The 25,504-nt window shown below is 32.1% G+C and overlaps 1 protein-coding gene and 2 pseudogenes across 1 annotated transcript; all 3 read right to left on the bottom strand.

Annotated features, from left to right (window-relative positions):
- Positions 1–3,205: 3,205 nt before the first annotated feature.
- Positions 3,206–11,661, bottom strand: LOC106416706 (annotated as a pseudogene).
- A 963-nt stretch (positions 11,662–12,624) lies between these two features.
- LOC106406967 (probable non-inhibitory serpin-Z5) lies at positions 12,625–18,436 on the bottom strand. The gene is made up of 2 exons (XM_013847732.3): positions 17,596–18,436; positions 12,625–16,554 (listed from the first exon to the last, which is right to left on the bottom strand). Exons 1-2 carry the CDS (start codon positions 18,031–18,033, stop codon positions 15,850–15,852), a joined length of 1,143 nt encoding a protein of 380 aa, XP_013703186.3. The 5' UTR covers positions 18,034–18,436; the 3' UTR covers positions 12,625–15,849.
- LOC106406960 lies at positions 18,137–24,590 on the bottom strand (annotated as a pseudogene).
- Positions 24,591–25,504: the final 914 nt, after the last annotated feature.

The following is a 25,504-nucleotide window of genomic DNA, read 5'->3' as shown; positions in this document are numbered from 1 at the left end:
TTTATTCCGACAGAATTCCGACGGAAAAAGAGTGACGGGAAGTTTTCGTCGGAATTTTGTCGAAATATTTCACTTTACCCGGGAAGAATATTCGCGAAATTATTTTATTAACAGCGTAAAAATAAACCGACGGAATTCCGACGGAATTTATCCATTGGTTTGTTTTTGATATATAAACCAACCCTTCTTCTTCTCCCTCATTTCGTTCTCTTCTTCCTCATTTTCTCCGCGCCTCTCCCTCCTCTCTCTGTCACAAACCGCCGATTCCGACTCCAACTCCTCCAAATCTCTTCCCCAATCATGTAAGTCTTTGAATCCCTCTTTAGATTATATGTTTTTAGGTTTTGAATGTTAGATTTGTGGATTATAGGTTTTGAATCTAAAGATTTAGGATAGAATTGATAGTTTAGGAGTTATATATTGTTAGATTTGGTTTTAGCTTGTTGTTTATATGTAGATTGAAAATTTTAGATTTGTAGATTTTAGGGTTTATATGTTAAATATTTTATAAAACGTTTTTATAATTTTTAATATATATAAAATGTTTTAATTTTTAGTAAAGTTATAATTAGATTTTTGGAATTATAATTATATATGTTTTTGATATACATAAACGTTTTCTATATGTTAAATATTTTGATAAAACGTTTTTATAATTATTAATATATATAAAACGTTTTAATTTTTGGTAAAATTTATATTTATATTTTTAGAATTATAATTATTTATATATTTTTTTATTTACATAAAAACGTTTTGTATATGTGAAATATATTTATAAAACGTTTTTATAATTTTTAATATATATAAAACGTTTTAACTTTTGGTAAAATTTATATTTAGATTTTTAGAATTATAATTATTTATATAAAATTTTATTAACATAAAAACGTTTTGTATATATGAAATATATTTATAAAACGTTTTTATAATTTTTAATATATATAAAACGTTTTAATTATATATATATATTTTTAATATACATAAACGTAACGTTTTTACAAAGTTATAAACATTTTTATAAAACTTATTATTTTTTGGGATTATAAACATTTAAATGATATAAAAGCATTTTACTACTATTAATATATATGTTTATATGAACTTGTTACAAAATTAGAAACATTTTTTAAGTTATATTTAGATTTTAAGAATTATAAACATTTATAATATTTTTCATTTTATATATATGACTAATTTTGACGGATTTTATTTTGTAGGTCTGACGGTCCTGATAGACCACCAGCAGCACAGCGTCGTCCCGTACCTCGGAAGCGAGTTCATTCAGGGAGTAGTTCCCATGTATCGGAATCATCGCAGGAGCAAAATTTGATTCCTCCTCCTGCAGCTCCACCTCAGGATCCATCTACTCGATATGAGCCTGGTGTCATGCCAGTTGCGACATTGGTTCGACAACCTGGTCGAGATCATCTCAAGGTGCTTCATCCCCAACCACGAGGATATACTACGTGGTAACTTTTCTCTTCTTTTTTTAATATAATCTTTGTTTTTTTTTTCATTTTTTAACTTAATCTTTGATTTTTTTTTAAGGTTCAACAAGTCACACAACGGCATTACCGCCTGCATTAATGCGATGATGTATTCCTTGCTCCGCAAAGGATACAAGACCTACAGTGTGATGCCTTCCGAAAAAAGGAGATATGGTTCCGTAATTTTGCGGTAATCTTTTAATTTTCGATTTTTTTTTTTTTTACTTTTAATTTTTTATTTATTTACTAATTTCGGTTTTTTTGTAGTAACAATTCAATTGGGAGTCTGGGAATACCGAAACTGTTTGTCTGGCCTTCCACGAGAAGGTCGCGGAGTCCTATACGAACCAGATCTACTAGTGGAAGCAACTATGGCTCAAGGGCAAGATACCGAAGAATATCAACACCAAAGTTTGGGAGGACTTGCAGGTGCATTGGGGGAAGCAGGAGACTAAGGAAAAGTCCGCAAGAAACGCAGCCAACCGCAACAGTGATAGTGGCGGGAAAAGTGTTTTTGTCCACAACCTCGGGGCTTGCAGTATGTCTTCTAAGGAGGATCAGCTTGTAAGTTCTATTTATTTAAAATATATTTTTTAATATTTTTACATATTTATTGATTAACTTTGTGTTTAGGTTGAAGCAAATGGCGGTAATTCCGTAGATCATGTTGATGTCATGAGGGAAGCATATACTAACAAGAAGACAGACGAAATTCAGGATTTCCCTCATCAGAGATGTCATAGATTTGGTGCAAACCAAAAAAGCAGAACTCCTAGCTTCTCAGCCGATGAACTCTGATGACGATTCTACGGCAGCTTTCACCAACCTTTGCCGACTTCAAATCAACGAAATGGTGGAACATGCAACTTTTTAATTTTCCTTTCATTATTATTTTAATTTGATTACTAATATTTAATTTTTTTCTATATAGACGGTTCCAAAGAAGAAAGGATGTTTGGTCGGTTTGGCTCGTCGTGCGTCTTCGTGTCCTTTTTCTTCACAAACTCCATACACAGATCCCATGATCATGGAGCAGCTGCAGAACAAGGATGAGCGGATTGAAGCGTTAGAGACGCAGAACGCTACAATTCTTGCGGAATTGGCAGATTAGAAGAAGACCAACAACGAGATCATTGACAAGATGAAGCGTTTGTTCCCAGATGAATTCCAATGAATTTTAGTTTTTTTTGTTTAAAAACTTGAAAATGTTTTTTTAATTTATGTATGTTTAATAACTTGAAAATGTTTTTTTTAATTTATGTAAAACGTTATTGTATAATATTATTTTTAATTTCAGTTTTTATTGATTTATAAAAAAAAATTAATTAAATTATTCGAAATAATAAAAAAATATTCCGACGAAACTTTCTCCGTCGGAAATTTCCGACGGCAAGTAACGTCGGAATATTCCGACGAACATGATGCGTTGGAAATTTCCTGCGTCGGAATATTCCGACGAAACAGTCCGTCGGATATTTCCGACGAAATAGTCAGTCGGATATTTCCGACGAAATAGTCCGTCGGATATTTCCGACGAATATGGCCGTCGGATTTCGCGTGTTTTCTTGTAGTGAATATCTATTTCTAGATCATAAAAATCATGAATTTTGATATAATTTTTATTTTTTTTTAAACAATTATATTATAAAATATATGAGTTTGAATTAGTAGGTGGAAATAAAAATTAAAAAATTTGTCCAACAATTTCTCTCAATCCAATTGCGCCTTATGGCGAAACTGATCATAGAAAACTGATCAATTCAACAGGAGTTGATGCCACGTGGATTTGTTCCAAAACTTTAACACCATTTAACATTCACTGTAGATGATCTAAGAGCGTCAGCAGATTGTAGAGGAGGTAACTAGTCAAACAATAGTAATAAAAATATAGAAAACTAGGAAAGAGAAATCATTGAAGAGCATCAGCACTGGCTAATTTCTCAACCTCAGTCTCTAGATAATATCATAATAATATTTTAAACACTTTTTATTATCATAATAATATTTTAGACACAGTTTTATTGTGAATTGAAATTAAATGTTTAAAATCCAATACCACCATTTATATAGAGACATCTGTCTTTTTACAAGTTTCTTCTTAAATGTACTTTTCTCTTTAAATTTTTCTCTCTTGTTTTTTCTAATTTATTTAATATATTTTTTTTTTTTGTGAAATATGGGAAGAATCCCTCACTAAAGATGCCCTCATGCCCTCAGAGCTCATTAGTGATGGAATTCTTAAACTAAGTCTCTCAATATATATATAATAGTATTCTGAAGTAAAACAGTTAAATTAATTAAAATTGATGTCATAAAATTTGTGTTGCAGACACGTGTATAATTAATCTCTCCTAACAAGCTCAAAGTTTCTTTATCTAGGGTTGTACCTCTACTTTTCTTCTTTCTCTTTCTTGCTTTTAGTTTTTATACTAATTTGTCTGGTGAGAAAGTCTTACAAAACGTAACCAATGCGTATGCTCTCATGAGATTTTCTGAACACATATTTTTGGGACTGGTTAATAAATTTTAATTCCACATGTTTCTCTTTCATTAGCCAATATTTATTCAAAGCAATTAAACTAAACTACACAAATATAACACATCAAAATATTTAACTTTTTTTAATTCTAAGCACCTCAAATCACCATCCCCACCAATGGAGATGATCTAATGCTTATAATAATGTTTTGATAATAAAATAATAAACATAAATTCGTAGAAAAAAATGAAAACGAACGGATCAGGCCTGAACCAAATCTTCGTGGACATATCACATATCAGTTCAATGAACCAAAGTTACCAATAAACTAAACCTAATTAGACTTAAAACTAGTTTTCGGAATGCGAACATAAAACTAGAACCATAACAGCCAAGACATAGACCATTAAACCTGATCTTAGCCCGGTTAAGAAGATTTAGAAGGATCGAAGATTTAACCAGCAAACAAAACGGTTCCCGTTGTGTCTTCTCTAATCAAGAAAAGAAAGGGATGATCAGCCACAAAACGGTTCCTATTAGGAGTATAGCTGTGTCTTTCATAAAAGGAAGCTGCAGCAGCCTCAGCGCCTTCTTCATCGATCTCCACACAAGCTTTATGGTACAAAGCCTTTGAAGCCTCAAATCCAAAAGAGATCTTAAACTTTGGAACTGCGAAATCATCAAGAGTAACTCGGCATGTCGGATTGTGATCATCCACAAAACCACGAGTTGATGTCATTTTCTTAACAAGATTATCCAAACCATCGTTCTCGTCGGGAAGATAGAAATACATTGAGAAACTTCGCTTGATATCAAGGCCTTGTTGAAATGGGAGCTTAAGGACCTTGAAACCATCAAAACGCTGAACGTATTGGCGTTTAGAGCTCCTCATGAACGGCGCAGACACTGAGGCGTCATTGAGAAGGTGAAAGTCTCTGTCTTTCGCTCAGACTTGCTGAATTTAACTTTCCAAGTTCCCTTGAAGTACAATGCGTTTCCATAAACCTGATCTGTATTGGTTCTAACGGATCCAAGAGGAAGAAGATCCTTGATGAGACCATTTGTCTGATCTGAAGTCCATTTATTCAGCTCTCTACGCACTTGTTCAGCCTTCAGAACAAGAAAGACATGTTAAAATAAATTCAATATAATTGCATATAAAACTAACGCATGTGAACTACCTTGGACCTGAAGTCAACTTGAGTGAAAGTAGCCTTGAAGACATTCTCCATGAGATCCTTATAGGAATGATCAACCGGAAGTGATTGCTCGACCCAAACACCGTTAATCGCCGTGATCTTGGGGCCACCGTTCGCCTTTCCATCAGCAAAAGCGACGGTAGCAGTCTCGTTGAAGACGGCCTTGCTTTCTTCAGAGGCGGAGCTGGCAGCCGCAATGGTTAGGACGCTGTTGAGTGATGCCGGAGAGAGTCTCTTGCTTCTGAAGCAATCACTTTACCGGTAAGGACCAAGTCAGCATCGTTTTGCTTCTTCATTGCTTTTTGCAGCTCCTTCTTTGACAGAGAGGGACTTACGATTATCTCTAAGACAGACATATCTGCTGTTTCTGAGGATGTGCTAAGTTTTTGTATCTTCATCTTCGAACTCATCCTTGAAAGAAAAGAACATCCGGTTGCAAATCGTCGACCTATCATCTTTCTAATTTTTTATGTTTATATTTGTTCTGAGCGCTCATATATATATATATATATATATATATCGAGAAGGTTGAACTAGGGTTTTCGGAATCATCCACTTCGACCTATTGCATCTAAATTTAATTTCCCTAAAAAACATGAATTACACCAAAACTATATATCGACTTTTTTACCACGCTAGCCATACGGAAACCCGGTCAAGCCTGATCTGAGCCCGGTTAAGAAGATTCGGAAGGATCATTGACATGCTTTCGGCCTGGTTGCTAAATCAAGTGGAGGAAATATCTCGAGGAGGTTGCAAAGGATCATAACTCATAAGTATGTTTGGCTCCAAATTGTAATAAATATTAAAAAAAAAAATTTATAAGGGGATAAATGAATTATTTCCCTCTTAGAAATATAGTGTAACAGTTGCGCACAATGTTTTAATTTGGTTTGATATTTGGTATAACTGATTTCATATCACGTTTTTGTTTAAAACTATGGAATATACGTTTTAAAATTCAATTGATGGGAAATTAGGATGAGAGTGAAACATTATCCGTAACTGTTACTATATGATACTAGAAACTTTTTCCGGGCTACGCCCGGAGTTAGACAATTAGAAATGTATTTAATCTAGTAATGCACATATATTGCATCCCTTGTTATAAAATATAAACTATATATTGAATTAGAAATAAATAAAAAGGAAAATTTATCATTTTTACCATATAAAAATACATATAGAAAAATAAGTAAATGTGAAATGAATAAAGAATAGTTAAATATAAGTTATGATCCAAGTATTTTTTATTTTATATATTGGATTATCATGAAAAAAATTATTAATAGTAGGTCCATCTGGTTGCGATAGAAATGAACCTTGTATTACACGTATAAAATATGAGAACATACTTCATCACTATTCTAACATAGTAGATATTCAAAGATTTATATTTTTTGTTTGAAATCAGTGAACTTGCACTATTTTAGTTACATATAATATTTGTAATTGATGAAATAACTAATTCAAGAGTAACATCTTATATAATTTAGGATATATTTGGATTACCTTTAGATATCGAGCATTGTCTAATCGAGATCAAATATATAATCTCTTCTAACTTAATATTCGTTCAGTACTTTTACAGACCCAATCTGATTTAGGTTCTAAGATTTTGAATCAGCGGATTTGGTGCCGGATTTTATACCCTGCTCTAATATAGATGACATGTTATTTTCTAACAATTTGATTTTATAAATTTAATTTAATTTTAAATTATCAAAATACTTAATATATCAGAAAAAGACACATAATATTTGAAATTGAGGAAATAAATATATTCAAGGGTGACACCTTATATAATTTCAGATATATTTGGATTACCTTTAGATATTGGGAATTATCTAATCGAGATCAGTTATCTAATCTCTTCCAACTTAATATCCGTTCAATACTTTTATAGATCTAACCTGATTTAGGTTCTAGTATTTTGAATCAACGGATTTGGTGTCGGATTTTATACCCAGCTCTATTATAGATGACCACGTTCACTATGAAAATATTTTATTCATTTTTGTAAACGTCTTTTCTAATTTGAATATGATAACAAATAGAATATTTTTAAAATATTATCGTCGACTGAGTTAACTTAAACTTCTTTTTTTTGTCGTGAGTTAACTTCAACTATTTCTCAGTAATTTATGTGTGTTTCTTAATCACAATTAGTATTTCCTCTGTATATTTAAATTAGAACTTTGATTATTGCGATATAATTGTTTTCACAGTTATAGAAAAAAATGTTAAGTTAGGTATGCATATTTTGAAATTTTAATTTTTTTGTTCAAATTTTGTATTGCTATCATATTTGAAAATGAAATGAATTATGTTATCCACAAAACAACTGTAATTTTCAAAATATATGTTACTAAAAATTTTTTAATTAAAAGTGAGCTTATGATGCTTGTTATATTTCTATCATGTTAACTCGGCTATTACTGGAATTTTCTTTGTTGAAATGCCACGAAAAGTTGTGAAAGAATGTACTTGTATTATTCTTTTTAATTTAGGTTAGATAACCACACTATAATTTATTTGTTCCTTGTACGATATGCAGCATGGAGATGTAATTGACGGGTACTTGAAAAAGAACTACGATTAAACCAGAAAAATCATTCTTGTGAATGCTATATCAAGTAATAATTATTTTGGTACCATCAACGTGTTGCAATGTATTAATCAAAGGCCTCGTCCTATCTACAATACCTGACCAGCAAAAGCCTTGAGGCTTTGTTTTCCCACTTCGTTACTGCTCAAGCTGCTTTGGGGATTCGGGGAGACCACATTCATAACTATATTTTCAATCTTCACAGGATCGGTAATCATAAAGCCCTTCTTTTTCCTCATTGTTATTGTTTCGGAACATCTATACTCAAGTTAGTTGATGGTGGATATGATGGAGAAAAAAAAACAGATACAGATACTGCAACCTAATGAAAAATTCTTTAGTTTAGGACATGAGCTCCTCTTCCCAGAGATGAGGCAAGCTTACAATCTGACCGGTTTGGCTCTGGTTGTAGAGAAGTGCATTTATAAAAATATGTTACAAACAGCTAATATTTCACCAATTTCCTTGATCAAAAGTCTGGCTTCTTCTGCTGGAAGCACACAAACAGCTGGAGTTGGATGCAGAGCAGCCAAGATGACGTTAAACTGTAGACAAAAACACAAAGGAGTCAAACCAACTGTGAAGAAAAGAAAAACCTGGAGATAACATTCACAACCCTTAACTTCAAGCTATCTAGATGATCATGCTATGTAAAATTATTCAAATACTATTATCTCACCTTGTCATCTTCTCTCCTCAGCTTCTCCGCCAATTGAGAATATAGGTGCTGCAATCTTGCAAGCTTCTTCACAGTTTTTTCTCACATATAGACTGAAAGGAAGAAATATGATAATATAACATGTGTCAGTACACTTGTTAAAGAGTCAAAATTCAAACTAACTATAGACAAAAGGTTTAAAAGATGCAGAGCAATAGGAATATCCGGAAACTCAAGTCATCTTTAGGGCTGCAGCAATTTGGTAAACCAAATCAGTATGCATATCCGGAAATTTCAATGAAAAAAGGGCTTGGGATTATGTGATTTTTTAAAACAGTAGAATTAAAAACTAACCTGGTTAGTAAGTCATGCTATATCTCGATATCACACGCAGTTGAAGCAGCTCGAGGCCTAGTTGCAGTCAAAGCTTCACTGCAGACGCCTAACCGGTTCCTTTGGAAAATCCTCTCAGGTGATTGCACAAAGATGTATGTCAAACAAAATGCAAATATCTTTAACAAAAATTTCTTCAAGATATGTGAATCAAACATAATTCACCAAGAGACTACTTATATACATATCGTGTTCCCGATAAGAGCTGGTGCACCAGTTAGTTGCAGAGAGAAGTGATAAGCATCATGCCCTTCACTCTGTCAAACAATAACAGAACGCATCAGTTAAGCTAATCATAACAGTGCAAGAATAGAGACAGACACTGGTCACTAAACTACCTTACTAAGAGATGAAATATTTTGCTTAATCATCTCCAAAGCCTTCTTTACAGCAATGTAATGTGATCCTTTTGTGGGAACATAATTCTTGCTAAGAACATATAAATCTAGAGACTCCCTATACGTAACCTCATAACAACAGAAGAAACCTGACACAGCAAAATTCTCTTTAGTGTAAAGACCATTCAATAACTTAAAAGCAGAATTTGTTCTAGGTTTACCTAAAGCATAGTCTCTTTAAGTTCTTCAGTAGTATTCTCCAGCATCCAATACAGTTCATTGTCCCAAGTAAGAGTTGCAGCCAACGTTGAGCTTCCACCAAACTCATTAAATTCAAAACTCTTAATATAAATATTGTAACTTATTAAAAAAAAACAAAGCCCTGAAATTCCACAGGACCAAAAAAAAAAATTAACATACTTGTTTCGAGCAAGCGGTGAGAAGAGAACAAACAATGTTTTATCTGTAAAAGCTATTAGATGAGTTGGCTTATCGTAAGAACCAAAAAATTTCATTGGAGATAGACTTAAGAGAAATGGAACAGAGATATTCAGATATCAAATTGTTTCCCTCTTGTATTTAATCAAGTCTCTGAATATGATACCTTGGCTCCCCATGTCAGCACTCTACCATTGGATGCAACTTGTGCAATATACATTCTGTCATGACACAAGAATGAAACCCATAAGCCTAAAGCATTTATCTAATGCAACATCTCAAACCAAAAGACATGATCTATTGTTACATGTAACAGAGAGAAGAACTAAACACATTACCTAACGTTAACGGCAAGGAGGACATTGGTCCACCTCCGTCCACTGCTTGTGTTTCTCTTGGATGTCTCCTGATTTGATGATGACCCCTCCTCACCTCTAGGACCTATCCTACTCTCTCATCCACTAAAGAAACATACAGATAACGAAGATCTGATATCATCTCTGGAGTGAAGAAACTTAGCCCTGTTGAATACAACGACTCTTCTTGAGAACTCCGTTCGTGCAGTCTCATAGACTTGCAGCAGTATCTGTCAAAAGCAGCAGAGAGACAGAGAGTCCAAGACAAAATGAGATAAATTTTGAAAGCAGCTATGATCGTGATTGAAAGTTGAAACCTTTTTACAATTAGAATTGCAAAAGAGCTAATTAGAAAGTTTAAACCTTTTTTGTTCCAAAGTTCAAAACTTTAGGAGAAAAATATAAGAGAAGAAAGTTAGCTTGAACCTGAAGGGAAGAGCGGATATGGAAGCCAAGCCGGAGGTGACGGCGAAGATGGTCGCAGGCGTGTTTCGATGTGGCGGTTGCGTAACCCCGAAACACCGTAGATACAGATTCCGGCGGCCAGAGATTATGTTGAGATAATGACAAAGGTACCATCTCCGTTCACGTTTCTCAGGTTCGGAAAGGACGAATAGAGATGGAGATCGTCTCCTGCGCAACAGAGAAGGAGATAGAGATCCTCGTGACGGTTTGGTGGTGCGCTCTCTGATTAGGTCTCGTTAATGGGTTTACGGGCCAACGCGACGACGATGCTCGATCGCGCTCTCTCCTTCCGCCGTCCTCACTCCGACGCCGATCTCTCTTATCCCGGTGAATCCGGCGCCGACGAATCCAAGACCAAGCGTCCCCACATCTACCTCCTCGCCTCCAATTTCCTCTCTCGGATCGGGCACCAGTGGTGGCCCTGCCTCGGCTCTCCTCTTTCTCGCGCTTCTCTTCCTCATCTCCTTCGCTAAGAAGAAATTGATTGCGAAATTGATTGTGAAGAATAGGATGAAAAAACTCAGAAGCTACGGTTTGAAAGTGAGAAGACGAAGTGAATTGGGGATGAGGAGAAGAGACTCGCAGACTCGCGACTTCGTCTCCGTAGATCTAGGCTTAGTTAAAAGATAAAACCAAAACAACGACAAAACCGAAACACATTCAACCCATAACCCGGAAGTGAAACAAAGCCCATTCAATTGTGATTTGAAGCCCAACCCGGAAATAAAGAGCTATGATTGGAGGATTATTTTTGATGACGTGGCATAGCTGAGAGTTGAGATTATCCCCCTTCTAGTATTGTATTGATTTCTCAGGGGAAATAGGTCGTTTACCCCAGTATTAAATAGAAATTATAAAATTTTCAATTATTAAAACTAATACTAGAATTATCTTTGTTCAGTAGTTTTAACATGAAATATTGCATATAAATTCAAATATGTTGTGAGATAAGAAAAATAATTAATTTGATTAACTTGATAATATTTGTTTTATAAATTAGAATTTTTACAATTATTAAAAAAGAAAATTATTTTCACAATTATAATATAAAACCAGTTGGATGGATATAGTTATTAAATGAATAAGTGATTGTTAGTCAAAAGTTTCATAAAATTAATTTTAATATATATATATATGGATATGCGCTTCCAACACATATATGCTTTATAGTTTTTTTTAAATCTCACATATGCATTTGCATACAATTAGCTTTACAATTACCAACTTCCGATTCATGTAACACACGTTAGGATATTAATATTTAAATTAAAAACATTCATTTAATAAACTTTAAAGGATGCTCTAAACAAAACAAAATAACACATGAAATATATTATTAATTATATTTTAATATATAAATAATTTTATTATAAAATTCGAAACAGAAATGAATATTTTTTTCTAACAAAACCTATTTAATTTTTTCTTAAAATGTATTTTCAAAAATTAATCAATTTAATTTGCTATTATCATTAAAATAAAATTAGAATATTTTATATAACTTGAATATTCGTTTATAAATCAAAAATAACTCAATTTTAAATTCTAATAATATTTTATGATAATTATAATTTAAATTAAATAATTTTAAAAATATTTCAAAAAAAATATTTTGTTACATTTTTTAATAAAATTATTCATTTGTATTTCAAAAAAACAAAGATAAAGATATTAAAATGTATAATAATTAAGCTATGTACAATTTGATTAATTTTGTATGGAATGGTCCAAACTCCAAATTAAAAAAAAAACACGCATGAAACAAGTTATGACTTATGTTTTAGTAGTATAGATTATAACTATGTAAAATTTGTTTAATTATTTAAGGAATGGTCCAAACTCCAAATGAAAAAAAATCACATATAAAATAGGTTATGGTTTCTATTTTAATAGTATAGATATAAAATAAATTATGATTAATCTATGTAAAATTTGATTAATTTTTCAAGGAATGGTCCAAACTCTAAATGAAAAAATCACACATAAAATAAGTTATGGTTTCTGTTTTAATAGTATAGATATATATTTATCTATACTATTATTTATGAAGTGATTCTTCTGATTTGTCACATTCTCCATGATTTTAGCTAATTTTTTTTATTTGTCATATTATTATTATTATTAGTTTTTAGCTTAAATATTTAAATTATTAATTTAAATAATATAAATATTTCGAAATTTTTAATTAATTTATTAACTTAAATAGTATACTATTTCGAACTTTCTAATTGGAATTATAATTATTTTAACTTTCACAAGTTTCTTATTAGTTTCTAGCTTAAATCATTAATTTATTCATTAAATAATATAATTATTTCAAAATTTCTAATTAGAACTAAAATTATAATTATTTTAACTTTCACAAGTGAAGACCAATTCTTGTTATCATGTGATGTAAGATGTTTTAAATTTTATAGTCTCATTTTTCTCATTCATTCCAAGTTGTATCGGTTATAGTTTTTTTTCATCCTCTAGGTATAGTGTTTTCTGGTTCAATTGCTTGCGTTATCTTCATGATATCACTTTCATTCTTATGTCAACGTTCTCTTTTCAGTGGTTCAATCATTTTGTTCAGATCAAACAATATTTTTTTGCCAAACAATATTATTGATGTAGTTGTTTGCATTAACGGCTATATGAACAACATTCTATATGAACAACATCAAAGCTTAATTCTCTCTTTAGCTTTAGATCCTTTTTGGGTTCTTGACATCTATATTTATGTACTTTCGATATTTGTTATCTGTTTAGTTGGAGTTTTATGTTTTTTTTCTTTCGTTGAGTTTAAAAGACTAGGAAGCAAATCAGTTTTATTACATGCAGTTTGGAATTATGAATTAGTTATTCCAAATTATTTAATTGCAGTTATTTCACTTATATGTTTTATTACTGTTTAATTTATAAGAAAACTTATGCTTTGATATTAAGTTTAGAGAGTTGCTTATGTAATCATGTTATGAACATGTGTTTAATGGTTTAATCTCTAAAACGGCTAAAGTAGATATATTTTTAATGAACAATTAGATTTATCATTATATAATTAACTATAATAATAAAACTATCATTATCTATTTTTTTTTTGTTTATTAAATGTAAACTTATGAAATATTTTGATAACTCAATGTATATATTTATCACGTAAACCAATGAAATATTATCATTATCTCAATTTATTTTTTTTTGTAAGTTTTTTTTCTAAATTATCATCGAACTTTATTTTTTATTTACTTTCTATTTATTTTATTTTTACTTGGATTTGTGTGTTTCAATGTTTTTTTGGTAATTTAATACATTTTTCTGGTTCAAAAATACAAAGTAGATTAAGAGAGACCAAAAGTTCACATTCTACGTTGTCCAAAAAAGAAGTTCACATCCTTATTTTACTTTATTGTGTGTAATATTTGATATGTAATTATGCTCTCATGGTTTCATAGTTTTATAGTTTTCCTTTGTACTAAGAAGACGTAGACCGGATAAAAATCAAAGAAAACTAAAATGATAAAGAATATAAAAAATAAGTTATTGTCATGTTTAAATCATAAGAAATATATTAATAACTATTAGTAAAATGCCTGCATGTGCGGACAAAACACCTAGTTATTAATGTATATTGTAAGAAAAATGTGAGAAAAATGTAATTCTTAGATAGTTAACTTATTGCATAATTTATGAAGCTGCTAAAAAAAGAAATACCAAACTTTGCTGACCAAAATTTCTATAATATTATTTGAGAAGTTAGTTTCTTACGTGTCATGCTCATGTTAACTCTCACGGTGATTGATTACGATGATACCCTTAATGAGTCAAATATATCTAATTATCATTATTAAATATTTATTTTATTATTTTATTTTTTATTTAGGTTTCCATTTTCTTTATTTTTCAAAAAACCAATATATTAAAGAAATTTATAATTTTTAAAACGAAAATATCTTTTATATATATAGTGTAATTCATAATAAGGAATGTTCACAAAATAATCTTGATTTTAAAGTAAAGAAATAATCTTCCCTTTTAAAAGATAATCTTAAAAAACATAATATATATTTTAAAACTATTAAGCATTTTATTTAAATCAATATATTTCTCAAATTATTACAAAATAATTTAATAACATAAATTAAGATACATTTAATGAATAAAATTTAATTTAATTTAATCTTTCTTTATTATTTAAGTTCCCTTTAATATTTTTTAAATTAACATATAGGATAAATAAAATATTAATAAAATTTAAGAAGAATATATATTTATATATATAATGTGATTTCATAATAAGTAAAGTTTAGAAAAATAATCTTGATATCAAAGTAAAGAAATAATCTTCCATTTTAAAATTTATCGGTTATGTTTTTATGTAACTTTGTACCTATCATCATTTTATTGTTATAATTTTCTTTTTCCAAATTAACGTATACTAAATTACTAAAAAATCAAAATATATTTACACATCTAAGATGAACAACCAAACTAATACAATAAATATAAACAATTATACTTTAATTTGACGGAGTATATGTAACACAATATACCCACAAAATGAGTAACTAGACCAATTCAAAATTTTTATACAAAGTCAAACATTAATTTAAAATAATATTTTTTATTTATAGTAATATTTTTATACATATAAATTATAGAACGGCTCAACATATTACAAATAAATATGAAGTTTTCAAATAATATTTATAAATATATATTAACCAACTATTACAATTAAGTATTTTGTATAACTTATATATATATATATACATAAGGTTTCAAATGACTATCATTGTTATATTTATTTATGTAACTTTGAATCGTCAACACTTTAGTTTACTTTTACTATTTGATTCTCAAAACAACATATAATGAATTATACATAATCTTACTAAAATATGTTTGCAAATCTAAGACAAGAATCAAACTACATCAAAATAACAAAATTAATCAAAACTTTAAGTTGTTAGGTGAATCGGAAAAGTAAATGTTATCTAATATATCCAAATAATAACCAAACAGTCGAGATATTATATATCCAAAATTATACGTCTAATTAAAATAACATAATATTATTTAAAACCATTCATATTGATTACAATATAATTAATATAATAATTAAAGCTAAAATATTAATAAATTATTATAATATATTTATTTTATGATATTTATATCCGTATATGAGCACGGAAAAATCACCTAGTAATAATAAAATATAAATTCGTAGAAAACATCAAATCAAACCGATATGGCCTGAACCAAATCTTCGTAGACATATCACATATCAGTTCAAGGAACTGAACGTTTCCTATAAACTAAACCTAATATATAGACTGAAACTAATTTTTGGTTTCTAAATATAATTTCTCAATCTAGAACATAAAACTAAAACCATAACAGCTAGGACACAGACTTTGCCAAGTTGAATCTGATCTCGGCCCGGTTAAGGATCGAAGATTTGACCAGCAAACAAAACGGTTCCCGTTGTGTTCTCTCTAATCAAGAAAAGAAAGGGATGATCAGCCACGAAATCAACGCTAGCTTTAGTATAGCTTCTTGGCACAGCAAAAATAGTAGCAGCAGCAGCTTCAGCGCCTTCTTCATCGATCTCGACACAAGCTTTATGATACAAAGCCTTTGAAACCAGACTTCCCTCGAAAGCCCTTGAAGCCTCAAACCCAAAAGAGATCTTAAACTTTGGAATAGCGAGATCGCCAAGTTTAACTCGACATGTCGGATTGTGATTATCCACAAAACCAGGGGTTGATGTCATTTTCTTAACAAGATTATCCAAACCATCTTTCTTGTCGGGAAGATAGAAATACATTGAGAAACTGCGGTTGATATCAAGGCCTTGTCGAAATGGGAGCACAAGGACCTTGAAACCACCACATCTCTGAACGTATTGGCGATCATGACCACTGCTCATGAACGGCACAGAGACTGAGGTTCCATTGAGAAGGTGAAAGTCTCTGTCTTTCGTCTTTGACTTGCTGAATTTGTCTTCCCAAGCTCCCTTGAAGTACAATGCGTTTCCATAAACCTTATCCGTTTTGTTATCAACGGATCCAGGAGGAAGAAGATCCTTGATGAGACCATTGGTCTGATCTGAAACCCATTTATTCAGCTCTCTACGCACTTGGTCAGCCTTCAGAACAATAAAAATAGAAAAAAAGACAAAAATAGCACTAAATCAAGTTTTTGTTCTCAAACTAGCACTCAAAGTCAAAAGTCACAAAAATAGCACTTAATGTTTTATCAAAAGTAACAAACTTAAGGTTTTGAGTTAAAGGGTGGGGTTTAGGATTTAAGGTTTAGGGTTTAGGGTTTAGGGTTTAGAGTTTAGGGTTTAGGATTTAGGGTTTAGGGTTTAGGGTTTAGAATTTAGGGTTTAGGGTTTAGGGTTTAGGGTTTAGAGTTTAGGGTTTAGGGTTTAGGGTTTAGGATTTAGGGTTTAGAGTTTAGGGTTTATGGTTTAGAGTTTAGGGTTTAGGGTTTAGAATTGAGAAATGAGGTTTTGGGGATAAGATATAAACTTAGAAAGGTGCTATTTTGGTCATTTTAGTTTTTGAGTGCTATTTTTGTGATATAAACTTAGAAATGTGCTATTTTGGACATTTGCCCATAAATATATATTAGTATTAATTCAATATAATCGCATATAAAACTAAGGGCAAATCTCCAAAATAGCACATTTCTAAGTTTATATCACAAAAATAGCACTCAAAAACTAAAATGACCAAAATAACACATTTCTAAGTTTATCCTTTGAAAATTTTAATTTTTTATTTTTCAAAATTTGAAATCTTATCCCCAAAACCTCATTTCTCAACTCTAAACCCTAAACCCTAAACACTAAACCCTAAACCCTAAACTCTAAACCCTAAACCCTAAACCATAAACCCTAAACCCTAAACTCTAAACCCTAAACCCTAAACCCTAAACCCTAAACCCTAAACTCTAAACCCTAAACCCTAAACCCTAAACCCTAAATCCTAAACCCCACCCTTTAACTCTAAACCCTAAGTTTGTGACTTTTGATAAAACATTAAGTGCTATTTTTGTGACTTTTGACCTTGAGTGCTAGTTTGGGAACATAAACTTGTTATTTTTGTCTTTTTCTCTAAAACTAAAGCATGGGAACTTTTGTCAAACAAAAAGAAAACCAAGGCATTGGGGGGAAACCTACCTTGGACCTGAAGTCAACTTGAGTGAAAGTAGCCTTGAAGACATTCACCAAAAGATTTTTATACGAATGATCAACCGGGAGTGATTGCTCGACCCAAACACCGTTGATTGCCGTGATCTTAGGGCCACCATTCGCCTTTCCATCAGCAAAAGCGACGGTAGCAGTCTCGTTGAAGACGGCCTTCCGTTCTTCAGTAGCAGAGCTGGCACTGGCAGCCTCAATGGTTAGGACGCTGTTGAGTGATGCCGGAGAGAAGACGAAATTAGAGTTTCTTGCTTTGGAAGCAATCACTTTACCAGTAAGGGCCAAGTCAGCGTCGTTTTGCTTCTTCATTTCTTTTTGCAGCTCCTTCTTTGACCGAGAGGGACTTGCGATTATCTCTAAGACAGACATATCTGCTCGAGTGCTTGTTGTGGGCTTCAACTCTTCTCGGCCCATTTGATCGATTGTGGTCCATTAACAACATGACCAAAATTCGGTCCAACAGTGCAATTCAAATCAATGAGTTCACTAAAACCTCAAACCCAATGGACAGCGAAATTCATAAAAGACCTTGGGAAGGATCAAAAATTTGTCCAACAAACAAAACAGTTCCAGTTTTGTCTTCTCTAATCAAAAAAGAAATGGATGATCTGCCAAGAAATCTATCCTCTCCGGCGCAAAAGCGCTCGAGCCTGTAGTGCAAACCACGACAGTAGTAGCTGCAGCTTCAGTACCTACTTCATCGATCTCAATAAAAGCTTTCTGGTACAATGACACTTAAAGCTCAATATCATCAAAAGCCTTTGAAGCTTCAAAACCAAATTCGATCTTAAATTTTGGATTCTGAATTCACCAACTCGATCTTTGTATCTCGGAATGTGACGGTCCAAAAATCCATGAGTAGATGTTAATTTCTTCAAAAGATTATACAATCCATCTCTTTTGTCAGGTAGATAGAAGTACATTGAGAATTTTCGGTTGGTATCATCACGGCCTTGTTGATAATCGAGCCTCGGGACCTAGAAACCATCATAAGCCTTTACATATTGGTTCTTATAGATGCTCATGAAAGCCACAGTGACTGATTCTCCGTTGAGAAGGTGAAATGGTTTGTGCTTAGTCAGATACTTCTCGAACTACTCTTCCCAAGCTCCTTTAAAATACAATGCATTTCCATAAATCCAATTGGTTTGGCTTGTCACGGATCCTTCAGGAAGAACATCTTGGATGAGATTATTCGTGTGACGTGAAGCCCACGCATTCACCTCCTTACGCACTATTTCCGCCTTCAAAACAGCAAAATCATCATCAATCAATAACAACAAAATGTATCTAACTATAAAATTATCAAAGGAATAAATAGAATGCCTATAAAATCCCCTACCCCACTAAAAAAATAAACAAAAATAAAAATAAAAGAAACAACCGGACGGAGGTTATGTTCCAGTAATAATCAAAAGCCTAAAAATAATAAAAAGTAAAAGTACCTTGGTACTGAAGTCAACTTGAGCGAACTCAGCTTTGAAGAAGTTTACTAAGAGATCCTGCCGCGAGGAATCAACAGGGAATGATTGATCTATCCAGACTCCATTGACTGCCGTGATTTTAGGGCCACCGCTTGCACTACCGTCTGCGAGAACCAGAGAACAGACCTCACTGAACACAGCGTTGAGCTCGTTTGTTGAAGAAGACCTAAGAAAGGAGAGGATAAAGGATCTTGGAACATGATTAAGGAGGGGTTTTTTAATTAAAAGTTAAGAGATTGTTTCTTATATTCCGCTAAGAACTTCACCTTAAATTTTCATTAATCATGCTCTTAGTGTTTCTTCTTCTTCTGGCCTATTAGCCGCCATGATGAGCACGGTGTTTATTGATGCCGGTGAAAAGACCAAGTTAGTGTTTTTGTCTAGGGTTGAGATTACTTTCCCCGCAAGGCACATGGCCACGTCGTTTTGCTTCTCTATCGCGTTTACCAAATCAAACTTCGATAGAGAAGGTCTTGGGATTACTTGTGATTCACTAAAGCCCTGTTCGTTTGGGTAACGCTGCGATCAAGACATGCGACTGCATTTTTTCACAGTTTTCTGTTTTATTAGTTTCGCCGGTGATAAAATAGAAAACGCAGCGATCAAATATTCAAAGAGCTCCGGTGACGCTGGTGACGCAAAAAATAACAGCGTCTCATTTTGTCCATATTCTCTCTCCTCTGCGGCTGAAAAACGGTTAAAAGCAGCGGATCGTGCGTCGATTCTTCCCAAGCTTCCGTTAAATTTTGTGACGCTCATCTCGATCGCAGCGTTTGACTAACGAACATGGCTTAAGTTTTTGTTTCTTCTTTGGATTCGTCTCTTGGATAGACAAATCTGCAACTTGTGATTTACCAACTTTTTCTTTCATCTTTGTGTTATCCATCACCGTCTTTGGGGGTTCTACTTTATATTTCGTGTAAGCAAGCACAAGTACATGCATATGTAATATATACACTACGCTTGGACGTCGGCGTATCTGTATAGTCGGTTTAACCCTTTTTAATAAGGAAAAGATCAAGGAATATTTTTCCGCACTAAGATGAAAATAACTCTTTAACAAAAAAAAAGCATTAAGAAACAAATAATGTAAGTTATGAGATAAAATAACTTTATCAAATCTAGCTTTTATCAGTTAAAATAACTTGAACAAAGACCGAACCAAAACATTTGGGTTACAATTTAATATGGTCCAACCAAATCAAACCTGCCTTTAAAACATATTAATTTAATTTTAAAATAATATATTTTTCCAAAAAAAAACTAAAAATATATAAATTTAAGCCGTTGTGATAAACCCTAAACCCTAGTATATACAACAAATTAAATTGTCCCAACAAATAAATTTTGGTACGGGAACAGGATCGAGCTAAACAAAACGGATAGAAACGAGAATTTCCATTTAACTTGATCTTAGCTCGGTTAAGAAGATTTAGAAGGATCAACAATTTGACCAACAAACAAAACGGCTCCCGTTGTGTTTTCTCTAATCAAGAAAAGAACGGGATGATCAGCCACAATATTAACCCTATTTTTAGTATAGCTTGTTGGCGTACCAAAAGTAGTAGCAGCAGCTTCAGCCCCTTCTTCATCGATCTCGACACAAGCTTTATGGTACAAAGCATTTGAAACACATTCCTCGAAAGACCCTGACGCCTCAAAAACCCAAAAGAGATCTTAAACTTTGGAATTGCGAAATCCCCAAGTTTAACTCGGCATGTCGGATTGTGATTATCCACAAAATTACGAATTGATGTCATTTTCTTAACAAGATTATCCAAACCATCCTTCTTGTCAGCAAAATAAAAATACATTGAGAAACTGCACTTGATATCAAGTCATAGGGCTTGACTGGTAGAACATTAGCAGCTCGTCATTATCCAATCAACATTTATCACAAAAACATTTAGAAAAGCATTTACAAGATTCTAATGCTCTCCAAATGCTTTTTGCTCAATGCTCTCATATGGAGTTTTTGGTAGAGCATTTGCAGTTAGAATACATAATTTTTTAAAAAAATTATATATAATTAATTTATTTTTATTTAATATTATAAAAAATTATGTTTATAATAAAAAATTATATTTTTATAAATAAATGTTGCTGTTAAATATTTTTAACTTTTCTAAAAGAACAATATTTCACATTTAAAATATAATATAATTTATACAATTACACATATCATTCATTATTTTTAATAACAAAACATAACAAAATATATATATATTTATATATTTATATATTACATATTATAAAATAAAAATATCTATATTATTTAGAAATAAGTAAATTATATATCATATATTAATTTTTATGATAATATTATATATGAATCATTTACTGTTCTACCAATAAATAAATAATGAATTTTATATTTTTAAATAAATTTTACAATTTTAAGATAATAATAATTCACATTTAAATTTAATTTAATTTATATAATTAAATAAGATTTATTATTTTTAACAAATATATTATTAATATATATTATAATTTAATATATATTATTTCAAAATAAATAGATTACATATTTTGTGGTAATTTTAAACTGTATATTGTTTCTGCTCTAGCAATCAGTTTATTAAAATGTTTAATGAAAGCATACAACTTCTACAACATACTACTTATACAGCATATTGCTACTGTTTTATCATTAGTTGTAGCAATCGAGGCCATACCAAAGCCTTGTTCAAATGGGAGCTTAAGGACCTTAAGGATCCAGTAGTAATCCGGTTTGGTTTTTAGGAAAAACAATTATTTAAAAATCCGGTAAAATACACAAAGAAAATCATTAAAACCCGAAATCCGGTGATTGGTTAAACCAGTGATTGAACCAATACGTAACTTTCAATTATTTTTCTTGATATTTTTTAGTTACATTATTAAAATATTTTTTTGTATTCTAATTAAAAATTTAGGTTTTTAGTTTTTCAAAAATAAATAGATCAAATGATCATGTGGATATTAACAAAACTAGTTGATGTGACATTAGTTTATTTTGTTATCGATAATCTATTGCAATTTTATGTTTTACTTTTGGTTTATTATGTATTAAAACTTTAATTTTATCATTCACAGACATTTATATACTTAAGGATTTTAACTCTTACTATATCTCTTAGTGCATGTTTATCGGTTAGTTTCATCTTTTTAGGTTCTTACCACTACTATTATTTATTTTTTAACGCTGATTTATTATGATACTACAATTATGAGAAAGATTACATAGAAGATCAGATACGACCAAAATATGGATCACTCTTTCGGTAAGGTTGATATGAACTCAGATCCGAGAGGATTGAGAACTGATGGATCGAGGGGTGACACTAAGGGTTGCGGAATAGCCCAAAGATACTACCAGACTTCGATCGTTGCCGGATGTGACGCACCGGTCCAACAAAAGAAGGATCGAAACTTGGAGATAACCTCACCAAGAAACTAAGAAGTGTTCTAAACAAAGAACAATGAGAGAAACTCATAAAAAAGGAAAAACAATCTGTTTTATTTCGTGGCTCTAAGGTCTTATTTATAGGATTACAAGTTGTAGAGATCCAAAGAAAAATGTGCTAAAAACAAGACATTGGAAATAGAAACAAAGACTTGACTAAATAAAGTCTTTGACTGAAACTTGGACTACCTCTTCATATAGCCACGACCAGGACTTTGAAAGGTGAATAATATACTCCTGATATGGGCCAAGACATGTCCCTTTGAGGCCTGGTCGAAATCCATCTTTTCCCTTAGCCAATATTTATCGGTTTCTCCATTTGGCCCAAACAAGTTCGTTTTTGAATCTTTTTGAAAACCATCAAGCCCAATGCTTTCTTGAACATTTATAACATGAATAATAACCTTTTTCATGATTGAATTGACCGTTGGTTCATCAGAAAGAAGGTTAGCCATTTCGAGCTTCTCGGGTGGTCTGAATTCGCGAGAACTGGAGATCACCTGATTTGTAAATAGCATAACTATCACATATGAACTTCGTTTGATCTGATTCTTCTTCAAGGAGCTCCGTAATTGAGTTGAGAACATTTTCCAAGTGATTTCATGCGTATAAGCCTCGTGGTTTGGAAGATATGAGTCAAACAATGAACATATATCTTTACTGCTTTCCATGATCAAGCCATGCATGCCTGTTTTGCCCGGTGCGCTACCCCACGGCACATCATTCCCTCCCTCTTGAAAAGGATTTGACCTCAAATCCATTTCACCTCTATCAAAAGCAAATGAATAAGAGAAAACAAATTTTAAAATCATATAAAATTCAATGAAGGAAAAGTATGGACAGAAAGTTCCTTGGAGTTTTGGACTTGTTTTCCTCAAGTACTTCCAGTTCCATGTCCCTGATACATAAGAACTTTGGCGTTCACCAGTGTTTTCTCTCCTTGGGAAATGATCATACTTATCTTGTACTTTCAAAACAACTAGGGAAACCACATCAAATCTGCGAGAGAAATAATCAAAGAGTTTCTCTATCCTTAGGACATCAAGAACATGATCCAAGCTCTTAGGATAATCATCAAAGAATGTGTTGTAAACCAAGATGACATCAAAGCTCAAGACAACACAATTTTTAAACATTGGTTTCAAATTATGCCAAGGTTTATCAGTTTCAACACACAAGTTATCAAGCTTCAAAACAGAATCAAAAATAAAATCGGTTTCAGCTCTATGTGATTTTTGTTTCAGCAACTTCTTAACAAAAAATTCGTCCAAGGCACAAGTGGATGCAAATAAATTACCAGTGATCATTTCATGTCTATAAAGGCTCAGATTAAAGTCATTTTCTTTGAAGACAGATGAACCAAACGATTTTCTAGCACAAAAATCAGACTGTTGCAAATCAAGCTCAAATGATTTTTCAAGATGATCAAAACTTTTGCTATGTTTCAAAAACTGATCAAGACTCAAAACAAATCCAAAATGGATGTCATTGCCATTTTGAAAACGTTTTTGATCAAGAATTCCGTCAAGTTCAAATTTCTCAGAAGAATGAATCATGTTATCAAAAACAGAATTTGAAACACAAAATTCTTTAACTTTGTCAAAACCAAAACGATTTACAACAGGAGAACTGATCTTAACAAACATTTCAGGCAGAGAATTAAGTAAATAAAGTTTCTCACAGTGCTTTTTAGGCAAAGGCGTAGAAGTTGTGCCTGGATCAAAGCAAAGATGTTTCTCTATGATGATGGATGATGTGCTTGGTGCTTCCTCATCAAAGATTGGATCAAGCTCGTCTTCTTCATCAAAGATGGGACTAAGATCATTGTCCAAGGGTCTCCTAGTCTCAAGACGTGGTCCTTGATGTTGGTAGTTCAATGGTTCTTCCTCAAAAACCTGTGAAACTAGAACAAGACTACTCGGATGCTCCGGTTCAAAACAGGTTAGTCCATTAGTCTCTTCATTATCAATATCAAACATAAGATCAGGTTTTGGAGAAGGAAGATCACATTCATCCTCACAAGTGATCCAACTTTCCATTAGCTCTTCATCATACTTATCAAAAATTGGTAAAGAATCTGAAAAATCTTTTAGATCTTCAAGGTTGTTTTCAGATTTACCTTTGGATTTTTCACTGATGAAAATTGATGGCTCAGCTACTGGGGCACGTGTGGGTGTGCTCTTCTTTTGGCTCTTGCTGACGTCCTTGAGGGCTTTGTCCACAACCTTCACAAAGTTATCACAAAATTGTTGGACATCAAACTGAAAATGTTTCCTTTTTGGATCAGCTTCGCCTTTGGACGTTTTGAACTGCTCTTTGCACCTCCTGTTCGGCATCTTATGTGATCTTCTTTGGGCTAGTCTTTCCTGCACAGGAACAAAATCATCAAAAACATTCAATGAATTTTGAGATGAAGATTTAAAGTTAGCCTCTCGTTGGAATTTCTTCTTGCTACTTCCCTTGTGAAGACCAAACATCTTTATCCTGAAAAATTACTTAACACAAAAGGGTTAACAGATAAAATAATCCTCACACTCTCAAGTGTTTGATCTCACCCACACAAGTGTTTCTCTAAGATTTTAGTGGTCACTCAAGAGTCTCCTCAAGGTTCTAAGAGAACAAATCAAGAATCCCAATGGGTAGATCCAAAGCAAACAAAGGGTTTTTCTCAAGATAGATAGATAAGAGATTTTTGATTTTTGAAATCCGTTTTAACCACCTCAAAGGCTGGATTTCTCCTCAGCCAGTAGGCTTTCTCTTCCACCACCAATCCACAAAACAAACTTTGAACTTTTTCTATTTTTTTTTTTTTTTTTGAATCAAATCGTAAATCTTTTTTTTTTTTATAAATGGATGGTAATGAGGGGCCCGGATTCAAGAAAAGTAGAAGAAGAAGTGTTTGAAGAAGATGGAGAGATGAGAAGATGGAATGATAATAGAGTTACCGGAAGAG

The sequence above is a fragment of the Brassica napus genome, chromosome C9, assembly GCF_020379485.1.
Source record: "Brassica napus cultivar Da-Ae chromosome C9, Da-Ae, whole genome shotgun sequence".
Lineage (NCBI taxonomy): Eukaryota > Viridiplantae > Streptophyta > Magnoliopsida > Brassicales > Brassicaceae > Brassica > Brassica napus.
Note: the sequence above shows the minus strand (reverse complement) of the source record. Positions and strands in the feature narration are given on the sequence as shown.

Excerpts from the sequence above, each read along its gene's own strand:
- LOC106406967 (XM_013847732.3), bottom strand. The coding sequence starts at position 18,033 with ATGGGCCGAGAAGAGTTGAAGCCCACAACAAGCACTCGAGCAGATATG. Across the intron at positions 16,555-17,595 it reads AAGTTGACTTCAGGTCCAAG|GCTGACCAAGTGCGTAGAGA; the intron begins GTAGGTTTCCCC and ends ATTGTTCTGAAG.